General features: G+C 55.5%; 12 protein-coding genes across 12 annotated transcripts; 10 read left to right on the forward strand and 2 right to left on the reverse strand.

The window, feature by feature from the left end:
- Nucleotides 1-24: 24 nt before the first annotated feature.
- Nucleotides 25-1557, forward strand: SCHCODRAFT_02611636 (WD40 repeat-like protein). The gene is made up of 9 exons (XM_050344486.1): nucleotides 25-240; nucleotides 291-338; nucleotides 391-472; nucleotides 526-617; nucleotides 665-819; nucleotides 869-941; nucleotides 997-1062; nucleotides 1123-1276; nucleotides 1327-1557. Exons 1-9 carry the CDS (start codon nucleotides 32-34, stop codon nucleotides 1492-1494), a joined length of 1047 nt encoding a protein of 348 aa, XP_050202299.1. The 5' UTR covers nucleotides 25-31; the 3' UTR covers nucleotides 1495-1557.
- Nucleotides 1558-2253: 696 nt separating this feature from the next.
- Nucleotides 2254-3738, forward strand: SCHCODRAFT_02487171 (uncharacterized protein; the record flags this gene model as incomplete). Its single annotated transcript, XM_050342871.1, has 5 exons — nucleotides 2254-2274; nucleotides 2327-2586; nucleotides 2634-2696; nucleotides 2720-3460; nucleotides 3513-3738. The coding sequence occupies 5 exons, from the start codon at nucleotides 2254-2256 to the stop codon at nucleotides 3736-3738; spliced, it is 1311 nt and encodes a 436-aa protein (XP_050202300.1).
- Nucleotides 3739-4086: 348 nt separating this feature from the next.
- SCHCODRAFT_01080071 (uncharacterized protein) lies at nucleotides 4087-4921 on the forward strand (the record flags this gene model as incomplete). Its single annotated transcript, XM_050340985.1, has 2 exons — nucleotides 4087-4589; nucleotides 4642-4921. The coding sequence occupies 2 exons, from the start codon at nucleotides 4087-4089 to the stop codon at nucleotides 4919-4921; spliced, it is 783 nt and encodes a 260-aa protein (XP_050202301.1).
- Nucleotides 4922-5059: 138 nt separating this feature from the next.
- On the forward strand, nucleotides 5060-6002 carry SCHCODRAFT_01037142 (uncharacterized protein; the record flags this gene model as incomplete). Its single annotated transcript, XM_003038572.2, has 2 exons — nucleotides 5060-5662; nucleotides 5714-6002. The coding sequence occupies 2 exons, from the start codon at nucleotides 5060-5062 to the stop codon at nucleotides 5909-5911; spliced, it is 801 nt and encodes a 266-aa protein (XP_003038618.1). The 3' UTR covers nucleotides 5912-6002.
- A 288-nt stretch (nucleotides 6003-6290) lies between these two features.
- On the forward strand, nucleotides 6291-7674 carry SCHCODRAFT_02611646 (galactose mutarotase-like protein). Its single transcript, XM_003038571.2, has 8 exons — nucleotides 6291-6392; nucleotides 6448-6555; nucleotides 6607-6763; nucleotides 6815-6934; nucleotides 6983-7149; nucleotides 7201-7269; nucleotides 7328-7413; nucleotides 7466-7674. The coding sequence occupies exons 1-8, from the start codon at nucleotides 6345-6347 to the stop codon at nucleotides 7566-7568; spliced, it is 858 nt and encodes a 285-aa protein (XP_003038617.1). The 5' UTR covers nucleotides 6291-6344; the 3' UTR covers nucleotides 7569-7674.
- A 122-nt stretch (nucleotides 7675-7796) lies between these two features.
- Nucleotides 7797-10291, forward strand: SCHCODRAFT_02611649 (ARM repeat-containing protein). The gene is made up of 9 exons (XM_003038570.2): nucleotides 7797-7966; nucleotides 8028-8324; nucleotides 8373-8621; nucleotides 8674-8910; nucleotides 8975-9089; nucleotides 9136-9381; nucleotides 9437-9774; nucleotides 9823-10095; nucleotides 10145-10291. Exons 1-8 carry the CDS (start codon nucleotides 7940-7942, stop codon nucleotides 10090-10092), a joined length of 1779 nt encoding a protein of 592 aa, XP_003038616.1. The 5' UTR covers nucleotides 7797-7939; the 3' UTR covers nucleotides 10093-10095; nucleotides 10145-10291.
- Nucleotides 10292-10960: 669 nt separating this feature from the next.
- On the forward strand, nucleotides 10961-11625 carry SCHCODRAFT_02161288 (uncharacterized protein). Its single transcript, XM_050341956.1, has one exon. It carries the CDS (start codon nucleotides 11105-11107, stop codon nucleotides 11480-11482), a length of 378 nt encoding a protein of 125 aa, XP_050202302.1. The 5' UTR covers nucleotides 10961-11104; the 3' UTR covers nucleotides 11483-11625.
- SCHCODRAFT_02611654 (uncharacterized protein) lies at nucleotides 11380-12734 on the forward strand. The gene is made up of 3 exons (XM_050344487.1): nucleotides 11380-11622; nucleotides 11673-12193; nucleotides 12244-12734. The coding sequence occupies exons 1-3, from the start codon at nucleotides 11507-11509 to the stop codon at nucleotides 12303-12305; spliced, it is 699 nt and encodes a 232-aa protein (XP_050202303.1). The 5' UTR covers nucleotides 11380-11506; the 3' UTR covers nucleotides 12306-12734.
- A 273-nt stretch (nucleotides 12735-13007) lies between these two features.
- Nucleotides 13008-13898, forward strand: SCHCODRAFT_02486494 (uncharacterized protein; the record flags this gene model as incomplete). Its single annotated transcript, XM_003038568.2, has 3 exons — nucleotides 13008-13353; nucleotides 13406-13681; nucleotides 13732-13898. 3 exons carry the CDS (start codon nucleotides 13008-13010, stop codon nucleotides 13896-13898), a joined length of 789 nt encoding a protein of 262 aa, XP_003038614.1.
- Nucleotides 13899-14108: 210 nt separating this feature from the next.
- Nucleotides 14109-15902, forward strand: SCHCODRAFT_02566323 (N-terminal nucleophile aminohydrolase; the record flags this gene model as incomplete). Its single annotated transcript, XM_003038567.2, has 6 exons — nucleotides 14109-14327; nucleotides 14378-14438; nucleotides 14492-14544; nucleotides 14607-15200; nucleotides 15250-15400; nucleotides 15455-15902. The coding sequence occupies 6 exons, from the start codon at nucleotides 14109-14111 to the stop codon at nucleotides 15550-15552; spliced, it is 1176 nt and encodes a 391-aa protein (XP_003038613.1). The 3' UTR covers nucleotides 15553-15902.
- On the reverse strand, nucleotides 15417-16987 carry SCHCODRAFT_02161304 (NAD(P)-binding protein). Its single transcript, XM_003037238.3, has 7 exons — nucleotides 16755-16987; nucleotides 16509-16695; nucleotides 16413-16450; nucleotides 16158-16360; nucleotides 16059-16100; nucleotides 15952-16008; nucleotides 15417-15901 (listed from the first exon to the last, which is right to left on the reverse strand). Exons 1-7 carry the CDS (start codon nucleotides 16755-16757, stop codon nucleotides 15709-15711), a joined length of 723 nt encoding a protein of 240 aa, XP_003037284.1. The 5' UTR covers nucleotides 16758-16987; the 3' UTR covers nucleotides 15417-15708.
- A 264-nt stretch (nucleotides 16988-17251) lies between these two features.
- SCHCODRAFT_02611665 (uncharacterized protein) lies at nucleotides 17252-18184 on the reverse strand. Its single transcript, XM_050344488.1, has 5 exons — nucleotides 18147-18184; nucleotides 18072-18097; nucleotides 17660-17944; nucleotides 17537-17608; nucleotides 17252-17486 (listed from the first exon to the last, which is right to left on the reverse strand). The coding sequence occupies exons 2-5, from the start codon at nucleotides 18072-18074 to the stop codon at nucleotides 17433-17435; spliced, it is 414 nt and encodes a 137-aa protein (XP_050202304.1). The 5' UTR covers nucleotides 18075-18097; nucleotides 18147-18184; the 3' UTR covers nucleotides 17252-17432.
- Between the last annotated feature and the right edge of the window lie 228 nt (nucleotides 18185-18412).

The following is an 18412-nucleotide window of genomic DNA, read 5'->3' on the forward strand; positions in this document are numbered from 1 at the left end:
CATTTGGAGATCTTTGTTCTTTTCCACCATCATGCCTACTGATCCTCGCCCTGGCTACGACACCGTATGGCCAGCGGATAGTGTCGAGTTTTGCCCAGGCGGAAACTCCAACGATGTCTTTGTTTGCGGCACCTATAACCTCGAGAAGCAGACCGAGGAAGAAACGGCCCTCAACAAGCCCCAAGTCAGGCGAGGGAAATGCCTTCTCTTTGAAGTTGGATCTACCGATGCATCTCAACTGTATGTACTCATCAATTCATACAGTCATTTTTCTCGAACCTTTTTTCCAGGCAGCCTGTCCAAGAGATTGATCTCCCAGCGGTGCTCGACATGAAGTGGTATGTGCCCTTGATTGCCCATGCCTTCCGGGCTATAATTTAACTTAGGAAGGTGTAACTCGTCTCCTTCTTGCATGCTTGCAATTGCCGACTCTGAGGGGCATGTCACTATCCACCGCTATGATGCCACAGACGTAGGGCCTTCTTTGGATTTTGTGCACTGATCGTCGACTGACTGTTCTCTTAGGGAAGGCTACACCAAGAGCAGTCGATACCTTGCGCGTCCAAGGACACGCTCTGTCTCTCCCTTGATTGGTCGAATCGTCGCTTCCCTGGAAGGTACATCCATCCTTATATAGAATATGTACTGTGGCTGACATTTGAAGCCTGGGATCATTGGTTGTCTCCCTTTCCAATGGCTCTCTGGTCCTGCTGCGTCCGGGAGAGTCTGAGCTGACCATCACCGAAACTTGGCACGGCCACGACTATGAGCCCTGGATTGCCGCCTGGAATTATTGGAATTCGGATACGATCTTCTCAGGTCTGTTCTCATGGAATGCGCCGCGAGCTTGACTGAACTACGCATGTAGGCGGCGACGATTTGACACTCAAAGTATGGGACTGCAGGCAAGGCTTCACACAGCCCACCCTCGTCAATAGAAGGTGAGCCGACCCTTTTTGCTTCATCTGGCACTACGCTTCAATAAGCGCAACCTAGGTTTGACTCCGGCATTACGACGATACAGACGAACCCGCACATCGAACATATCGTTGCAGTAGGCAGGTCAGGATCTATTGGTTCTGCTCATACTCAAACTGCTTTTGTTCTCAATTGACACCTCAGCTACGACAACTCCGTCCGTATCTTCGACGCAAGAAATATGCGAACCGCCCTCTCACAGTCAGACGTCGGTGGTGGCGCTTGGCGAACCAAATGGAATCCCTCTCCTTCGAGATCAATGGACCTGGCCGTAGCGTGCATGCACGATGGTTTCAAGGTAGGGCGTACTGTTTCTCCAAGGGCGGCTTGCTCAAGTTTGTATCCCAGGTCTTGAGGTACGAAGCCGGCTTCTCTGAGAGCCTGATTATCAAGCGCTTCGACGAGCATCAGTCTCTGGCGTATGGTGTGGATTGGTCGTACAGCACGGCAGTGGACGAAACCATCGTTGCTAGCTGCTCGTTCTACGACCACACTCTACACCTGTGGCGCGCATGAGCAATGCTACTTCGTCCAGAAATTCTTCAGCAGATAGACATACAATCAAGTCGTGGATGACAACAGTCGGTAGTCGTGACAGAGATCTTGATCTGCGGTCGGGTGTCCTGCAGTCGCCCGATTTTCACGTGTCATCTGATACCTTGAGCATGTCGAGTGCAACATGAAATCCGTACAAGCCTGCTTTCCACGATGAGCTTGCCAGCTATCGTAGAGCCGGCCAGAGAAGAGGAGGACGACGTCGACGCGTCCTATTCATCCGGACAGCTCTCGACCTGGCTGCAGCGCGTCATCCGGTACTTGCCTTCTCTCTCCGATGATCCCACGCGACCTTCGCACATCGCGCTCAGAACATACGCACTCGCCCAGTTCCTGTCTCTCACACCTTCCCTGGTGCCGACAATCATTGCCGTAGTCCGTGCCAAGGATGCAGTCCAACGGTCAAGAGCGTTTGCGAGCCTTCGACGCGTTCTGGTACGCGAATTCCGCCACGACGGGTTCGCGTTCTCCATGACCCTCGCCGTCGCGGGGGGCGCAGCCCTGAACCAACTATGGGGAACATACGCATTAAAAGCGGAGTCCGACGCAAAATGGGACGCGACTGGCGCCCTCAGAACGTTGCTCACGCGCTGCACGCTTATCCAACGGGCCTTCATATCCAATGCGCTGGCATCTGCTGTAGGATACGCGCTCCTAAGGTCAGGCAGGAATAGGAACATCCATCTGAAGAAGAGGACGGCGAAGGACAGCCTTCTTCCGATGACGGTGCCCCAGGCTCAGGTGCGTGCTAGCCCATGCCAGTTGGCTAAGTACTGATCGAAGATGCACGCAGGAACGCGATCCTTCGCCCACTCTGGATCTCACCTTGCTGCTGCTCGTGCGCGCAATGGATGCTCTGGTCCAGAATGTGGTGTTTCACCGATCCGGCAGCGCCCATGTCAAGGCAGAACTCGAGCGGAAGGGGTCGAGAGACTGGGTGGGTGATGATCTGACGGAACGTCTGATCAAGGAAAAAGAGAGAGCGACTGCAGTCAAAAGGAGACGCCTGACTACAAGGATAGACGCTCTGGTATTCTGGGCGTGTAGCGCAAGGTGAGTATGTCACCTTGCACCTGGCAGAATGAGCTGACGATTTGCAGGATTATGTGGTGCTTCTTCTACGCGCCTCATAGGCTCGTCCATTCTTTCACACCTGGCGGTCTGTGTTTCTGACATATCTCCTCAGACTTCCTGGCGCGTACGTGCACTGGATCAGCAAGTTGGCGAACGTCGACCAGCGCCTTCTCGATGCCCTCAAACTTCTGGGGACCGGGGAGTGGTCGTACCTGCGTGGTACAGACCAAAACATCCTAACCTCGTATGCGAGCGACCTGGGCCTTCCCGCATCGTGGGGCGACCCACACATACTTCCAGCGTTCGGTGGACCGACTGCAGATCGCGTTTGGAGCAAGATTGGGGTTGAAGGTCGCTCTGGGATCGGTGGCCTGCCGTGCGAGCTGGTGCACGGCGATGTCGGTGTCGGCGGCAGCTGTCACGGCAACGCAGCAGTCCGCCTGATGCATGCCTTTGCTGCCGCTGTGGCCATGTACATCCCCGTCCACTTTGCTCCCATACTGCTTACGCGACCCAAGACGCTTTTGCGCCCCCAGCTCGTACTACGGGCCATCTTGGGTGCTATGCGCAGCTCGCTCTTTCTCTCATCCTTCGTTTCTCTGTTCTTCTACTCTGTATGCTTTACCCGCACGCTTGTTCTTGCCCGCGCATTACCTTTTATCAGCTTTGATTACTGGGATGGCCCCTACGGTGACATCCTTATGGGCTGCTTGATGTGCGGCAGCAGCATTTGGATCGAGCAAGGGAAGCGACGGGGTGAAATGGCGCTATACGTGCTTCCCAGAGCCCTTCGAGCATCGCTACCACATCGATGGCTTCGCAGGGGTGGCCGGAGTGTGACTCTCACCGAGGGGTAAGTCTTTCTCGTTCATGCTGTCTGGTACATACGTGCTCAGCTTCTGCAGAGCCGCCTTGATTCTGTCCATGGCGGGCCTCCTTACGGCGGGTGTACATCATCCTGACTCCCTCCGCGGGTTATCGAGATGGGCACTCGCCTTCATGCTGAACGGACCCTACGCTGGTTTCTGGAAGCGCAGACGGGAGGTGAATACTTCACCATCTACTACGCCATTGCCGAGAACGCCTCTATCCAGAGCGATGGATGGAGGAGCAGAATCACCTTCCACATAACAAACAACAATGTACTACCTCGTTGGATTGTTGTCCTGCCTATGTCAGAACCTGAGCACTGCAACTGGCCAAATGCATAAAGTGCTTCCGAACTGAGAGTGGCGTAAACAAAGGGTTGTCTAAATGGAGCTCCTTCTTGATCCAGTTAGAAGAGAAACCACGTTGTTTGATGATCACTACCACGCGGTCTCGCTTGGGCGTCTCCGTGCTTACTTCGCGCCTTGTCCTTCCGAGCCTTGGTGGCCTTCCACTCTTTCCCTTTACTTTCGCCACAGTCTAATCACCGCCTAGTCCTTGAACACGCATCCCTTTGCCAGCGTCAGATCTCACAATTGAACATGCTTTTCGATGACACCAAGCGGTGAATCGCGTGGTGACCATCCGCCCCTCGCCTCTGCCCCGCCGCTTACTTCCATGGCCTCCACTTCCAATGCAGCCCTCTCTTCTGAATCTACACCTCTCCCGGCTACCCTTACGCAGGACGACCCTCACGCGGCTGACGCAGCTCGCCAGCGGTTTGCGAAGCGATCGCACTTCCCCAGCTTGCCGAACTTCCTACGACAACGCTCGCGAGAACATGAGGCCACGCGCGCGCGGAGTGGTGCAGAAAGCGACGCGAGCGTCTCTTTCCTGTCAGAAACACCGGAGCTCGCTGGCGATGCACCCCGCACGAGGGGACTGCGTCGCGATCTCTCGGCTAGCACCCGCAGACTGCTAAAGCCGCCTGGACGTACGAAGGCAAAGCAGGATGTTCGAGAAGGGATTTCGCTCGACGATCGGCATCTAGATGGCGGAGAGGATGAGTACCGGGACAAATTCCAGTGGGCAGTGCTGTATGAGAATCAACGAGGGTGAGTGCGGCGTACGTGCATGGAAGGGTGTATTGACGAGCGCTCGTTGCAGCTTTACATTTTTCTCGATACCCTATTACTCCTCCATGGGCCTGCTGCCCTTCGACCCTGCACCCTTCACTGCACCTCAATTCCCGGCGACTGTACCGTCGAGCAGCGCTCCTGTCAACACCGCACCAAAGCGAGGCCGTGTCAGGTCACAAGGAGCATTGTCCTTCAATGAATTCCCTCTGCCGGATGGAACGTGGCGCTGGCTGTCGAAGAAATGGATGGTTGACATGAGCAGTGATACGGATAGGCAGGTAATAAGCTTTCGCTTCGTCGCCGTTTAGACGCCTTGTTCACGAACTCCACAGGTCCAGTATGACGGTTTCGAATACAACTGGGTGTTTCGCAGCCACCACTGGCGCACTCAGGCAGGCAGACTGTCCGCTGGTGGCTTCGTACGACGCCGACGCTGGATCAGGCTGATGTACCGGCCGGCAAAGGCTCGCCTTCGTGCTGAGGGATTAGGCGTCGACGAGGGTCAAGCTACTCCAGATGAATCCCCGTTGATACCGGATCTACTGAGCGCCAACTTGGCAGCAGTCGTCGGCGATACCAGCATGTACGACGACGAGAGCGAAGAGGGATCCTCCGAGTCCGTCAGAAACGGATCGTCAGACCATCGCTCATGGGCGGGGACATGGGACGACCGCACAGGCAGGAATTATCAACGCTCGGTTGCGCCATCCCTTGAGCCACCGTCTGCCATGGGTACCGTATCCGGTTCGATTCGCATCATGGATGGCAATCCTGTATTCGTCGGCGATCCGGAGAGCGACTGGGTGCGCTGCCGTGCTGCTATGCATCGTCTCAAGCGGGATGGGCGCATACTTGAGGTGTGGAGGAAATGGCTAGGACAGTCGCAACCGGCGAAGCCTCTACGAGGCAATGCTGTTGCAAGGCAACCGACTCGGTCTTCGTCTGGCATTTCCAGGCCGGGTCCTGCGAGATCAGGCCAAGTGAATTCGGATGTCGTCGAGCCCGGCGATGTACCCTTAGAGTATGTGAGAGCTGTGTTGGACGAACATGTGAGTTTTGCGTTGCCTCCGCCTACCTCATACTGATACGCGCACATTCAGATCCTCGACGTTCTGCAACTTTTCGTATATCCGGACACAAAAGCTCGCTTCCTCGACCTTCTCGCAATGGTAGGCATCTTGCCGAGACTGTCTATGAATTTGGAGAGCATTATGGATCAGACCGAATTTTGGAGCTATTCTGAAGGCCTCAATCTAGCCGGTACTTCTTCGAGTCCGGGTGGCTCGAAGTCGGCCTGAGCTACTGCGTCTTGTACGAACGGCAGTCAGCCCATACCGTTTCTGTACGCGTGTCCCTTCACCAACTGTATTCACTCTTTTGTTGCCTGCCGAGCATTCAGACCAAGGATACGTCCGGACAGCTCGTCGGCGTATGACTGCAGGGTGTTGATGCGTTTTATGACGCATTCGAGGTCCATAGAGAACCGGGTAGGTGGCTCTGTCTTTCAATCGGTCAGTAATGACACCGCCCGTGACGATGGACAGAGATTTTCGGCACAGGGTAAGCTCCAGGATGGCTCAATGTTGGTAGCAGTGCGGCGAAGTCGAATAATGGTCAAGCACGAGAACCGGCCCGAGAATTGATGACGTCATGTGCATCTCCCTTATATGCGCGCCATATCGATATGCGCTCGCGCTCGCTTACTCTTTCTGCTCGAACAGAACATCATAAATGCCGGTCGAACAAACGAACGATAGAGTAGTTCTGAAGCACCCTAAGGTGGGCTCTTCGTCCACTCTGCGAGGGTCCGGATATTGACGACTTCGTTGTTCAGGGTGCTAGCGTCGAGATTCTGCTGTACGGTGCATCCGTTATCTCATACAAGGTCGGCGGCGAGGAGCGTTTGTTCCTTTCAGCCAAGGCTGCTCTCGATGGGTCCAAAGTGCGTGCTACTATGGGTCTTGCCGCTTCCTCCAGTGCTTACTCCACACAGGCTGTTCGTGGTGGGATACCTGTCGTCTTCCCCTGCTTCGGGCCACCAAGTCACCCCGACCACCTGCGCCTCCCCCAGCATGGATTCGCGCGGTCCTCGAAGTGGACCTTCGACCACATTGTCATGGACAACGATGCCGGGGTCTCCGTGAGACTTCGTAAGCCCGGACGGTCGCAACATTAAGCAGGCGCGCTAATTGACCTATCAGGCCTTGACCCGACTCCAGAGATAAAGCGGGTGTTTGACAAGCCCTTCTCCCTGGCTTATGTCGTTACTTTGGCAGAACACCAACTCAGCACCGACTTGCACGTTACAAACACGTCGACCCGTGAGTCTTCTGACTGGCGTTCTCGGAAGAAGCTAACCGCAATTCCAGAGCCTTGGGAATTCCAAGCACTTTTCCACAACTATATACGCGCTCCTGCAGATGAAGTCACGATCTCTCCTCTCAGTGCCTTGTCATACTACGACAAGACAGAGTCCTCGGAGGAGGCCAGGAAAACGCCGAAAGTGGAGCAGCGTTACGAGGTCGACGTGAAAAAGGTTGGTCTCCGGAGGGATTGGTCGCGAACAGGTCTCTGAACTTCATTTCAGACAACCGACTCGGTGTACGAGGCTGCTCCTGGAAAGTACAAGCTGGCATGGCCTGGCGGTGGATTGGACGTGAGTACTCATCAATTGTTGGTGTCGTCTATTCACCAAGCATGTGCATTGCGCTTAGATCCGTACAACGAACCTCAAGGATGTGGTTGTCTGGAACCCACAGGAGACGGGCAGCAGCATGTCCGATATGGAGGATGGAGGATGGTATGCCTTCGAAGTCGTTCCTGAAGGCTTCGGTCTAACACTATCCATGCAGGAAGCGATACGTCTGCGTCGAGCCGGGCCATGTCCGTGGCTTCGTTCAGCTCGACGGTGAGAAGACTTGGGTGGGTCAGCAAGTCCTCGAACCGAAGCTGTAGATGGCCATGCAATCATCAAATCGAAGTTAGGCCAAATGTATTATACGCGGCTGCTCTCTGTGTTCTTGTAGCGCATATCCAGTTGCTTGTGTTCAGTGACACTCTCTTTTACTGCTGCATGATGCATCCGGTATGAAGGCGCGTTTGTGAGCTGCTAGGGGACATGTATGACCAAGTGCGCAACTGTCCGTAGAAGGCAAGCTCGTGCACGTGTCGAGTAAACAACCCGTATTTTGTGACCGACGTTCATCCCGTTCTGTCAAAACGCCCTTTCTAGTCTCAAGTGCTCTCGTGCCCCATCGTATCCTGCCCGCAGAGACTTTCTGTGGCTTGCATCCCATTAACCAGTGACCAAGAACCACGATTGAGTCATGGATCAAGGCATGAGCGCCGAAGAGGTGCGCGACGCTACCGCGGCTTCACGCTGCATGCTGACGAGCACCTCGCCCACGTCCTCAGATCGCGCCGATTGCGATTCTCATGGATGAGCTGCGCTCGGACGACGTGCAGCTGCGCCTCAACGCCATCCACAGCATCCCCACGATAGCGCTTGCCCTTGGCCCCGATCGCGCTCGCGATGAGCTCATTCCATTCCTGCAAGAGTCGATGGACGACGAGGACGAAGTACTCCTTGCTCTGGCGGAGGAGCTGGGGCGTGGGTTTGAGGAATACATTGGCGGGAAGGATTATGCGCATCTCCTCCTCGTGCCGCTCGAGACGCTGTCCTCAACCGAAGAAACGCTCGTCCGGGACAAGGTGCGTAGTCTGCTCCTGTCCTTGGAATATCTCTGAACTGTCTCTTAGGCCGCTGAGTCCATAACCCACATCGCAGACGTTATGTCCCCGGCACAGATAGAGGAACACTACATCCCCTTGCTGAAGCGCCTGTCCTCTGGAGAGTGGTTTACGTCGCGGACGACTTCGGCTGCTCTTTATCCTCCTGTATACGACAAAGTCTCGGCTCCATTGCAGGATGAGCTCAGGAAATCGTACGCGGCCCTGGGCTCGGACGACACGCCGATGGTTCGCCGCGCCGCCGCAAAATGGCTTGGTGTAAGCGCGTTAACCTCCCGACCGCCACTATCGACACTGACGCAGTCCACAGCCACTTGTCAAGCGCTTTTCTGCGCAGCACGTTGTCTCTGATGCTCTGCCTATCTACCGGCGACTTCAGTCTGACGATCAGGACTCCGTGCGCCTGCTGACCGTCGAAGATCTTATCGTTCTCGCTGGACGCATGTCTCCGGCAGACGTGAAGGACCAGCTGCTGAAGCAGATCTCGAGCAGCATCACCGACAAGAGCTGGCGCGTGAGGTACATGGCGGCCAGTCATTTCAACGAGGTGCGTCATGCCACATATCAGCTTGTATGTATGCGCTGTCACTGACTCTTGACGTACCCAACAGCTAGCAGAAGCGGTTGGCACCGACCTCGTCCGCTCCGAGCTCCTCAACCAATATGTCGCGCTGCTGAAAGACAACGAGGCCGAAGTGCGCAGCGCCGCCTCCAGCCAGATTCCAGGTATGAGGGAGAATCAGTGCCATACATCAAGCTGACTCGAGTCCAGGCTTCTCGAAGCTGCTTGACAAGGACAGTATCGTCTCGCGCATCATACCCTGCGTACAAGCACTTGCCCAGGATACATCTCAGCACGTCCGCTCAGCTCTGGCGAAAGAGATCACCGGGTTGGCTCCTCTGCTGGGCAGAGAGTCGACCATAGAGTTCCTGCTTCCTCTATTCCTCACTCTGCTCAAGGATGACTTCCCGGAGGTGCGCTTGAACATCATCAGCAAGCTCGAGGTAGTCGATTCCGGTACGTTCTTACCAATCTCTTTGAAATCTTCTGTATTGACCTTCCCCTTCGCCAGTCATCGGCATCGAGTTACTCTCCGAAAACCTCCTGCCCGCCATCATCGAACTTGCCGAAGACAAGTCGTGGCGCGTCCGGCAGGCGATCATCGAATACATCCCTCTTCTAGCAAAGCAGCTAGGCAAAGCGTTCTTCGACGAGCAACTCGGCAACCTCTGTATGTCCTGGCTCGGCGACACGGTGTACAGCATTCGCGAGTCCGCCACGCTTAACCTGAAGAAATTGACGGACGTTTTCGGCGTCGAATGGGCCCGCACGTCAATCGTTCCCAAGATCATGTCCATGGGCCAACACCCCAATTATCTCTTCCGTATGACCACTGTGCAGGCGATAACCGTGAGGGATCTCTCCAGCAATTCCTTCGCCTATTTAACAATTCAATAGACCATTGCACCGTCCCTCAGCATCGACATCATCCGTTCCGATATCATTGATCCACTGCTGCAGCGCGCCACAGACGACATCCCGAACATCCGTTTCAATGTCGCCAAAAGCTTAGAGGTCCTGGCCGCGACGTACGGTAGCGATCCGGAAGGCAAGACGCTCATCCAACAGCGCATTATCCCGGTGTTGGAGCAGATGCGGAATGATCAGGATGCGGATGTGAGATACTTTGCGTCGCGGGCTTTGCAGAAGGCGTTGTCTAGCATTTGAGAGGTTCGTCGACCTCGTTGCCTTCAATAATGCTTGCCTAAATTCCACACAGGTTATATTGTCTTTACCACGGACGCTGACAAGGTCGCCTTCCCATGTTTTATAGTCGAATACAAGATAATGGCTCTGCTGTATCATGTCGAAGTAATTTCTTTGTATCGGATCTTTCTACCTCGCGAGTTCGACGCGCTTGCTGCAGTCTCTTTTATCAAAATTGGAGCATCAAGCGCTCAGAGGCAACCATACAATGCGGCCCAATGCACGACGGGATCCGTCTCAGCCGCGTTGGTGACCTCAGGTATTGTCTTGATCGCCTTATCATTGGTTGACTGACTGAAGGTCATGCCCAGGGGTCGACGCCCGCTGGCGAAGTGGGTCCTTCTACATTTCCATCAGTGAAGCGGTAGCGTACTTAAGCGCGCGGGGGACGGCCGCGGCTCTCCTGACGTTGCGCTGGATGCGCCCGCCTGCAAACCGTTGGGCGCCGGTCCATGCGACGATGTTCACGGAGGGAGGCGGCCTTTTCTCGTCACGTATATGCGATCACCTTTCGTCGTGTCATGCCGAATACCTGCGTCCGATGTGGCTCGACATCATCGCTGGCCGCACATCGAACCGGAGATACAGCAGGGAAGCATCGTCAATCATCGCTTGCTCTTGCTGAGGTTGGCCCTCTAGACCTCTAAGTGGATTAGGGGGGTTGAGATCTCCTACAGCTCTCTACTGAAAGGGACAGAGAACACCGGTTGTTGCCAGCGCCACGAGATGCCCCTGGCGACTGACTTCGAGCAGTGAAGAATCACAAACCCCTGGGACTTCAGTAATGCACCTTCCTTTCGCATTCTGAGAAGTACTCTGACGATACGTACAGCTGGGACTGCGCTGAGGAGACGAGGCTGGTATACCCTCGACGACGAAATTATAAGCCGGCCGCCGAGGACCTCGAGGGCCATTGAATCGTTGGACTTGATGGTGCCTCGTTCTATCCCCGTCGGTGCGTGGTTACCCGGTCATGTGCATGGTTGAGTTCAGGACGCATCTGATCCTGCAGGCGTATAGCACACTATCCTGCGTCCCGGAAGGTGTACAGGATAGAAACTATGCGGCTTTGCAAGCGTTGCATCTCTGGCGCTCTCTCACTACAACGGAATGCCATCTCGAGGAAGACAGTCACGCAGCATCGCCATCCCTTTGTCCTCCCTCGGCATTTGTTAAGTTGCATCGAGGTGCCCATCAGGAGATCAATCTACACATGTTCCATCTCGATATTCGACCATTCCCAGGGCTGCCGCCCTATATAAATACGTGGCCGAGGCCGTCTGGTCAGTTTTTCCCGTGCTTTCTTGCCCCCAACCCACCACCGCGCTCGCCCGCGACTGTCACTCCTTGAACACTAGATCGTACATATAGAACAATGGCCGTCCTCGCTCGCATCGCCACATCTATCCTGTTCGTTGCCGCTGCCCTCCCGGCTGTGCTTGCCCACTCCGGAAACGGCAACGCCAGCAACTGTGCCTCGCACGAGTTCTGGTGCGCTCGCTTGTATTGTGGATGTCCTACGGTGCTGATCTCCTCACTAGGTTCTCGCGCAAGAGCTGCTGCGTGACTCGCGGCGGCGACAGCCACAACCATGGCATCCCGCCCCGCGGTAACGAGTGCCCGCGCCAGTGGTACTGGCACAACAGCATCGGATCCTGCGTCCCCACGCAGGACCACGACCAGGAGCCTGATTGCACGCACACCAGCCACGGCAGCGGCTGCAAGTGGAGCAACGACCACGGCTACTGTGTCCCCCCTACGACTACTACGTCCACGACGCCGCCCACTACCACTACCCTTACCCCGTCGGGTGGATTCAACCACGGCCACGGCAACGGTCACCACCGCGGCAGGCGCTCTCTCGCCAACCGTGAGGTCTCCAGCTGCCCCAAGGGTCTCACTGCGTGCCGCATCGCTGGCCTGACTAGCGACGACTTCGACTGCACGGACATCACGACGGACCTCACCGCTTGTGGTGGTTGCCCCTCCCAGGGAGAGGGTCAGGACTGCACGGCTATCGAGGGTGCCTGGAACGTTCAATGCTCTGCCGGCGCGTGCGAAGGTGCGGTCCACATGTATATCCTTTCGCATCAGTTTCTGATAACAATGCAGTCCTCACTTGCACGGCTGGCTACACCCGTTCGCTGGACGGCACGAGCTGTGTTGCCCTTTAAGCGGGATGATACCCAATCCCATGGACCATCTATGAAGGCCGATTACTATCCTTCTGTCTATCTTTCTCTCCCGACAATCGCCAAATTGGTTGGCTTGACTGGACTTCTGACGCCTGTACGTATGTTAGGCTAGTTTATTGGTACCTTTTGTGTCGTGGGCTGTATGTCTATTCGTGCCGTTGTGCTCTACGTTGCACCCCCTGTTGATAGCATCTGTAGCCACGGTGTTACGGGCTCCGCTAGAATCTATGCCGGTTCTCGCATGGTTTAAGCGCATTCCTTGCTGTTGTACAATATGCAGGACGGCCTTTGGCAATCACATTTCACCTTGGCGTTGCCGAACGAAGCCGGTCGCGAATACCGGTAATGCTTACAAGGTCAGCGGCATCCTCTCCAGCATCTCTTCGCCTGCTGATTTGTCGGCCTAGTAGTAACGCGTCCTTTCATGGTGCCCAGCAGGCGGTAGTACGCCTTGGGCAAGAGGCCGCGCGTGCCATGTTTGTCTGTGACGCGGTCCCGTGACCTTACGATTGGCCAATCAGGACGAGACAAACATTGGGCAACAGAGGGCGAAGTATAAGATGCCTAATAGGCTATTCCGTGGGTTCCGTCCCTCCGCCATCTGCATCAAGGTCGGTTTCCGTGTCGCCTCTGGTCCTATTTCCCCGCCAAACTCGTCCTCGCCCACCACATCGCCTCGCAATGCCGTCTGCCGCTCGCTCAATTCTCTTCGCGCTCGCCGTTCTCGGCCTTGCCGGCCGCTACGATTCGTCTGGAACGACATCCATGGTCATGGCAGCTCCTATCGCTCAGCCCAGCTTTCCTGTCGCTGACTACTCGCACAACGTCGGCCCGGCATCTACCCCAGGCAAGAGCATGCGCGTCAAGCACCACGAATCGTCTGAGCTCTCTCGCTACGCCTCATCTCGCTCTGCCGCGGCTCAGGCTACTAGCGCTGCTTCGGGATCCTCTCTCCAGCCTCGCGCTGATCAGTACACGCTGTTGGCCCAGCGCTACCAAAGCGCTCGCAAGAACGCGGCTACGTACAGTGCGCATACATCGTTTGCTCTCCAGGATCTTCCATCTGACGGGATCTACAGAGCGTCTCTCCGCGCAATCGTACTCGCCTAGCGCTGCCCAGGACGCAGACTTCCAGCAGAAGTGCGCGACTGCCCTCAACGACTTCCAGCTCGATGTGCTCGGCATCAAGGAGATACTGCAGACCGCAGGCGCTGACAGGGGCCTCGCCTTCTACGATCGTACCAACGACATTGAGACGCTGATGAAGAATGTGGTCAACCTTCACAAGGATGTCCTCAAGGCGACGACCATTCTGGTCGACAATCTCCCTATCCTTGGTCCCATCCTTGGCCCTAGTGAGTATATATTCCAAATTGTTGCTACCGGTCTCTGAAATATGTCCCAGTTGTCTACCAGATCAAGTGCCTTCTCGAGCTCACGCTGGACGCGATCGAGAACCTCACTGACGCCCTCATCAACGCCCTTGACCCCCTTATGCGGTCGCTGCTGCCGATGTTCGTCGGCGCACCGGACTGCCCCAACGGCATTTCGGTATTGGGCGTGTGCATGTAGAGACGAGAACCAGAGGCTTCCGCCACGCTGGTCACCCAGACTGGCAACACGAACTAATTTCACGTCTGCACTACATACTAGACTTACTTGGCTGCATTGTACTATACCACTCACACTCTATCGGACTGTAGGCATGCATTGTTTTCGAATTCTATGCATCGATGTTGTGCTGGAAATGGCGGCCCTTCGTGATAAGAAACATGGCGCGGGATGTATGTCGGGATTCGCGCGCCGCGGCCCACTGAAGCATGGCCATGCGCACGACGCAACGATAAGGCAGCTTGCTCCCTGACTTCGTCCACCATGTCTCCCCGCTACCTCCTCGTCGTCCATGGCGGCGCCGGAACAATGACCAAGGCTGGTTCTACGCCCGAGCAGCGTGCAGCATACAAAAGCACTTTACGTCGTGCATTGCAAGCCGGTCACGAGGTTTGTCCGCGAGGACGCGATCGTGAATGGCATGCATTGACGATGACTAGGTATTGAGCGCGGGAGGAGAGGCAATGGACGCGGTCGTGGCCTCTGTAACGGTTCTCGAGGGTCAGCTTCACCATTGCTTGACCGAGTCGAGACTGCATGCTAAGTTCCTTTAGATTGCCCCCTTTTCAACGCAGGAAAGGGAGCTGTTTTCAATACGGATGGCAGGGTGAGTGTGGCTCGAGGGACGGATCCGAACCTCTGAAAGGGCGATGCTGACAATCGCTGAAGAACGAACTTGAAGCGTCCATCACCCTATCAAAACCACCAGCTGCACATCCAGACATCCCGATTGGGCGTCGCGGCATAGGTGCCACTCTCCTTACCCACATCAAGAATCCGTGTCAGCTTGTACGAGCACTGTACCTGAACCCTTCGCTCGCGCCACATACGTTCTTGTCTGCACCGGCGGCAGAGACTCTGGGCGAGGTACTAGGGATCGAAACCGTGGACGAAGATTATTTCTGGACAGAGAAACGTTGGAAGGAACACCGGCGGGGGCTCGGGCTCCCTGAAGAAGTTCCGCCTGCTCAGAAGAAGAGGTCGGAGGCTGAAGGCGACCTTGCGCCACTCGAAGAACTCCCGAAAGGGACGGTCGGTGCCGTCGCGCTCGATATCAATGGCTGCATCGCGTCCTGCACCTCGACAGGTGGCCGAACGAACAAGCTTCCTGGTCGCATTGGAGATACCCCAATCATGGGTGCTGGGTTCTGGGCGGAGCAGTGGCAAGCGGGCGGGGGGTTCTGGACGTCGTTCGTGCGCAAGATCACCGGAAAATTAGCAAGAACGTACGCTATGGGACTCTCCGGTACTGGTGACGGCGATGTGAGTGCGTGTTCCTCAACCGGTGCACAAAAGCTGACATGCCTCGCAGTACTTCATTCGTCAAAGTACCGGCGCGACCATTTCGCACCTCGTTCGTTATGCCGGCCTCTCTCTCAAGGACGCATGCGTCAAGGCTATGCAGAGCTTGCGAAGGGACGGCGGTGACGGTGGTGTGATAGCCCTGGATTCAGAGGGAAATTGTGAGTCTTCGACATCTGGCGACCTGATGTCCCTTCCAATGACACTCTTTTCAGGGGCCATGCCGATGAACTGTGAGGGGATGTATCGTGGCGTCATCGGGGAAGACGGAGTACCGAAGGTGGCCATATTTGCGGACGAGGAGTTGGCTTGAGGCGACGGACTTTCCGTCGCGTGCGCAGTAGCACACATCTTTCTGTGCATCGTCAGTGCAACGCCTCGTTATCGTCCGACCTACGGCAGAGCTCCGCTGACGACTTCCATTGTTGATAGTAGGGAGATTGTTTAGGGGTATAAATCAGATAGGCGTTCAGGAAGCGTACGCATAGCCAGACTCTGAACTGATTACGGAGCCATTTACAAAGGAAGCTGCCTCGGACGCCAGCCAAAGACAACTCTTCGCTGGATCGTGGAGAGCGTCCAAGTGAAGCGCGAGGGATGAGTCCGTAGACGTGTGGCTGGTCAGTATCGGCGCTCTCCAGGGCTCCAGAACCACATTTATGCTGCGAAGAGCCAGGTAAGGGTTCACTTCAGAACAATGCAGAGATCTTACCGAATATTGGCTTGCTTATGAACTCTCGATGCCTTTCGTACGAGATCGATGAGGGCCCTAGCCAACACATTGAGTACACTCAGAGAATACACGTACGTCTTGCTTACTGGTCAAACTGCGGCAAGTCCGCCATAGTGTTGGATTGACGGCTATACGTATCGATGATATGTCAGTGCTAGACGCGCCCGGTCAAACAACGAGCTTACACAAAAGTGATAGAGCCGCCCTTCGTATGCTTCCTCATGTACGCCGTCTGCGTATCCAGGCAATTTCTTAGACCTCGTAGACAGGTCTCCAGGAAAGCATCGCTATCCACACGCTGGTCCAGCAGTTCGCCGTGCCAATGTGAGCCCCAGGAAACGATGTTTACGGCTGAATCAAGAGACCCAAAGCTCGCGACCGCCTCAGCCTTACACGACGTCAATCTCTTGTGAGACAAGCTATCACGAAATGGAACTCACAGTAGCCTCCCCTTCATTCTCTTCCGTCATATTACACTCTAACCAAGGAACGGTCAGTCTGACGCCTCGGAATTCTTCGAAAGTGGTAGGACTTACTTGCGAACATTACTTCACCACCGGCAGCGCGAATGCTGTTGGCGACCTTCTGACCCGATATATCGTCTGGGTCAACTGCTACGACTTTCGCGCCGGCTTGTGAGAACAGCATTGCCACTCTCCTGCCTGAGCTGCTCGCGACATTCGTGACCATAACAGTCTTGCCCTTCAGGTCTGTGTTGTTATTCTACGAAAAGATTAGTATCCTCTTTTTCAAGCACTTGCATATCTAGAAGGGGGACGTACCATTGCGAGTATTGCGCAGCTTCAGATGGAAGTGAATGGGCAGGTAGCGGATGACCTGCGCTCCCCGCGCTACTATATACCACTGAATATTGACATGGGTCCATTGCACGGAGTCCAGGCCCTAGGGATGCGACGGACGACAAGCCGTGTCGCCCGCTGTTTGTAATGGGAGCGACAAGGCGATTGGTCGACGGTTCGCCTATAACGTGAGCGAAGGCGGGCGAACTTCGATCGATGGGAAACCGAATCAAGTCGTCAATCGCATTCGCCTATAGCCGCGCAGAGGTTGGCGAAGAAGGATCTGGCAAGCTGCCAGCGGCCCTTCTGTTCACCACGGCTAGCGCACTTCGATGTCGGGTACATGGCTTGGCTCCGATTGCCATGTGCATGCGCAGTACCGTGCTGAGCCCGATGGAGGTTGCTGGATCAATGAATCTGTAAATTCTGACAAACATACCGACGCATTCTGTCGTTCGATCGACTGACGACTGAGCAAATCCTTTCGCTGAACATATGCATAAGATCATGTATGGTAGGACATACGGGACATGGGGACGAGAGTGCTGCAACAGCGGTTGTGAACGACAGCATATGCATAGCGGCGCGGATACGAGAAGTATGCCGGGGGGTAATGTACAACACAGCACGCCCGTACAAGATGGTACACTCGCGCAACCATTACTTGCCCTTCTTGGGCGGCTCCGCGGCCTTGCTCTTCTTCGTGCCGCGCAACTGAGAGAAGGTGAGAAAAGCATGGCTGTAAGCAATGTCGTGGTACGCACCTTCTTCGCACGGTTCTTACGCTCCTTGCGCAGCTTACGCGACGGCTTCTCGATCTTCTCAGCCAAACCAGACTGTGATGATAGATCAGGATGTGCAAGCGAGCGAAGGGGGAATGTACGCACCCGCACTAACCGGTAGCGGGGCTCAAACTTTTTCTGCGATGCCTCATCGTCGTAGATGAGAGCAAAGCCCGTGCTGCGACCGCCACCGAAGTGTGTCCTCAAGCCGAACGTCACGACGCGCTTCTTGTCTGTCTTGTAGACGGCAGCAAGGCGCTCGGAGAGCTCCTCCTTGGAGACGTTGGCGCGGGAAGGGTGGAGAACGTCAACGACGAATTGACGGCGAGCGAGAAGACGGTTGGTGATGAATTTGCGCGTGCGCAGGGTGACGGGGGCGTTGTTGTCGGCCTATAGAACGTCGTCAGTTATTTCTGCCAGTACGTATCGTGTGCTTGGCTGCGTGAGTCGCCCGCCACTGATCCCTCTATCATCTCGACAAGGCAGTCCAAAGGGCATATCTCCGGCTATAACTCACCATTTTGGGCAGCTGAGTGTTCCGCGCTGCTGTACACAGCGATCAGAACAGATTCAGACGACCAACCGGCAGCGCTTACCTGTCGTCCAGTGGGTCTTGAGGCTCGGGCGGCGGGACAGCTAATCGACGGCAAATCCGGGCATACCACGTGACTCTTCTTGACGTGATCGGTGGCTGCCACTCGAACTGCACAGTACTCGGCATCTGCCGATGCGCCCTCCTCCCTGCGCCTTCATCTGCGTTTGAAGCCTCGCAAATGCACCAGCTCTCTGTCGGAACGGTCAGCTATGCCATACCTATAGTACCTTGCTGTCTAAACGCTGTGCCTTCCATCAATCTCT

The sequence above is a fragment of the Schizophyllum commune genome (assembly GCF_000143185.2).
Source record: "Schizophyllum commune H4-8 unplaced genomic scaffold SCHCOscaffold_2, whole genome shotgun sequence".
Taxonomy (NCBI): Eukaryota; Fungi; Basidiomycota; class Agaricomycetes; order Agaricales; family Schizophyllaceae; genus Schizophyllum; species Schizophyllum commune.

Bases quoted from the DNA above. Each gene is read 5' to 3' on its own strand.
- SCHCODRAFT_02161288 (XM_050341956.1), top strand. From the start codon at position 11,105: ATGTGCATGGTTGAGTTCAGGACGCATCTGATCCTGCAGGCGTATAGC.
- SCHCODRAFT_02611636 (XM_050344486.1), top strand. From the start codon at position 32: ATGCCTACTGATCCTCGCCCTGGCTACGACACCGTATGGCCAGCGGAT. The intron at 241-290 runs GTATGTACTCAT...CCTTTTTTCCAG, and splicing joins TCTACCGATGCATCTCAACT to GCAGCCTGTCCAAGAGATTG. The intron at 473-525 runs GTAGGGCCTTCT...CTGTTCTCTTAG, and splicing joins ACCGCTATGATGCCACAGAC to GGAAGGCTACACCAAGAGCA.
- SCHCODRAFT_02611649 (XM_003038570.2), top strand. From the start codon at position 7,940: ATGGATCAAGGCATGAGCGCCGAAGAG. The intron at 7,967-8,027 runs GTGCGCGACGCT...CCACGTCCTCAG, and splicing joins AAGGCATGAGCGCCGAAGAG to ATCGCGCCGATTGCGATTCT. The intron at 8,911-8,974 runs GTGCGTCATGCC...CGTACCCAACAG, and splicing joins CGGCCAGTCATTTCAACGAG to CTAGCAGAAGCGGTTGGCAC.
- SCHCODRAFT_02611646 (XM_003038571.2), top strand. From the start codon at position 6,345: ATGCCGGTCGAACAAACGAACGATAGAGTAGTTCTGAAGCACCCTAAG. The intron at 7,150-7,200 runs GTTGGTCTCCGG...ACTTCATTTCAG, and splicing joins ACGAGGTCGACGTGAAAAAG to ACAACCGACTCGGTGTACGA. The intron at 7,270-7,327 runs GTGAGTACTCAT...CATTGCGCTTAG, and splicing joins GGCCTGGCGGTGGATTGGAC to ATCCGTACAACGAACCTCAA.
- SCHCODRAFT_02611665 (XM_050344488.1), bottom strand. The intron at 17,609-17,659 runs GTGCGTACATTC...CTATCATCACAG, and splicing joins CCCGCTACCGGTTAGTGCGG to TCTGGTTTGGCTGAGAAGAT. The intron at 17,487-17,536 runs GTGCGTACCACG...ACCTTCTCTCAG, and splicing joins GTAAGAACCGTGCGAAGAAG to TTGCGCGGCACGAAGAAGAG.
- SCHCODRAFT_02161304 (XM_003037238.3), bottom strand. The intron at 16,361-16,412 runs GTGAGTTCCATT...ACGTCGTGTAAG, and splicing joins AGAATGAAGGGGAGGCTACT to GCTGAGGCGGTCGCGAGCTT. The intron at 16,101-16,157 runs GTAAGCTCGTTG...CGATACGTATAG, and splicing joins GGCGGCTCTATCACTTTTGT to CCGTCAATCCAACACTATGG.
- SCHCODRAFT_02611654 (XM_050344487.1), top strand. From the start codon at position 11,507: ATGGCCGTCCTCGCTCGCATCGCCACATCTATCCTGTTCGTTGCCGCT. The intron at 11,623-11,672 runs GTGCGCTCGCTT...TCTCCTCACTAG, and splicing joins TGTGCCTCGCACGAGTTCTG to GTTCTCGCGCAAGAGCTGCT. The intron at 12,194-12,243 runs GTGCGGTCCACA...ATAACAATGCAG, and splicing joins CTCTGCCGGCGCGTGCGAAG to TCCTCACTTGCACGGCTGGC.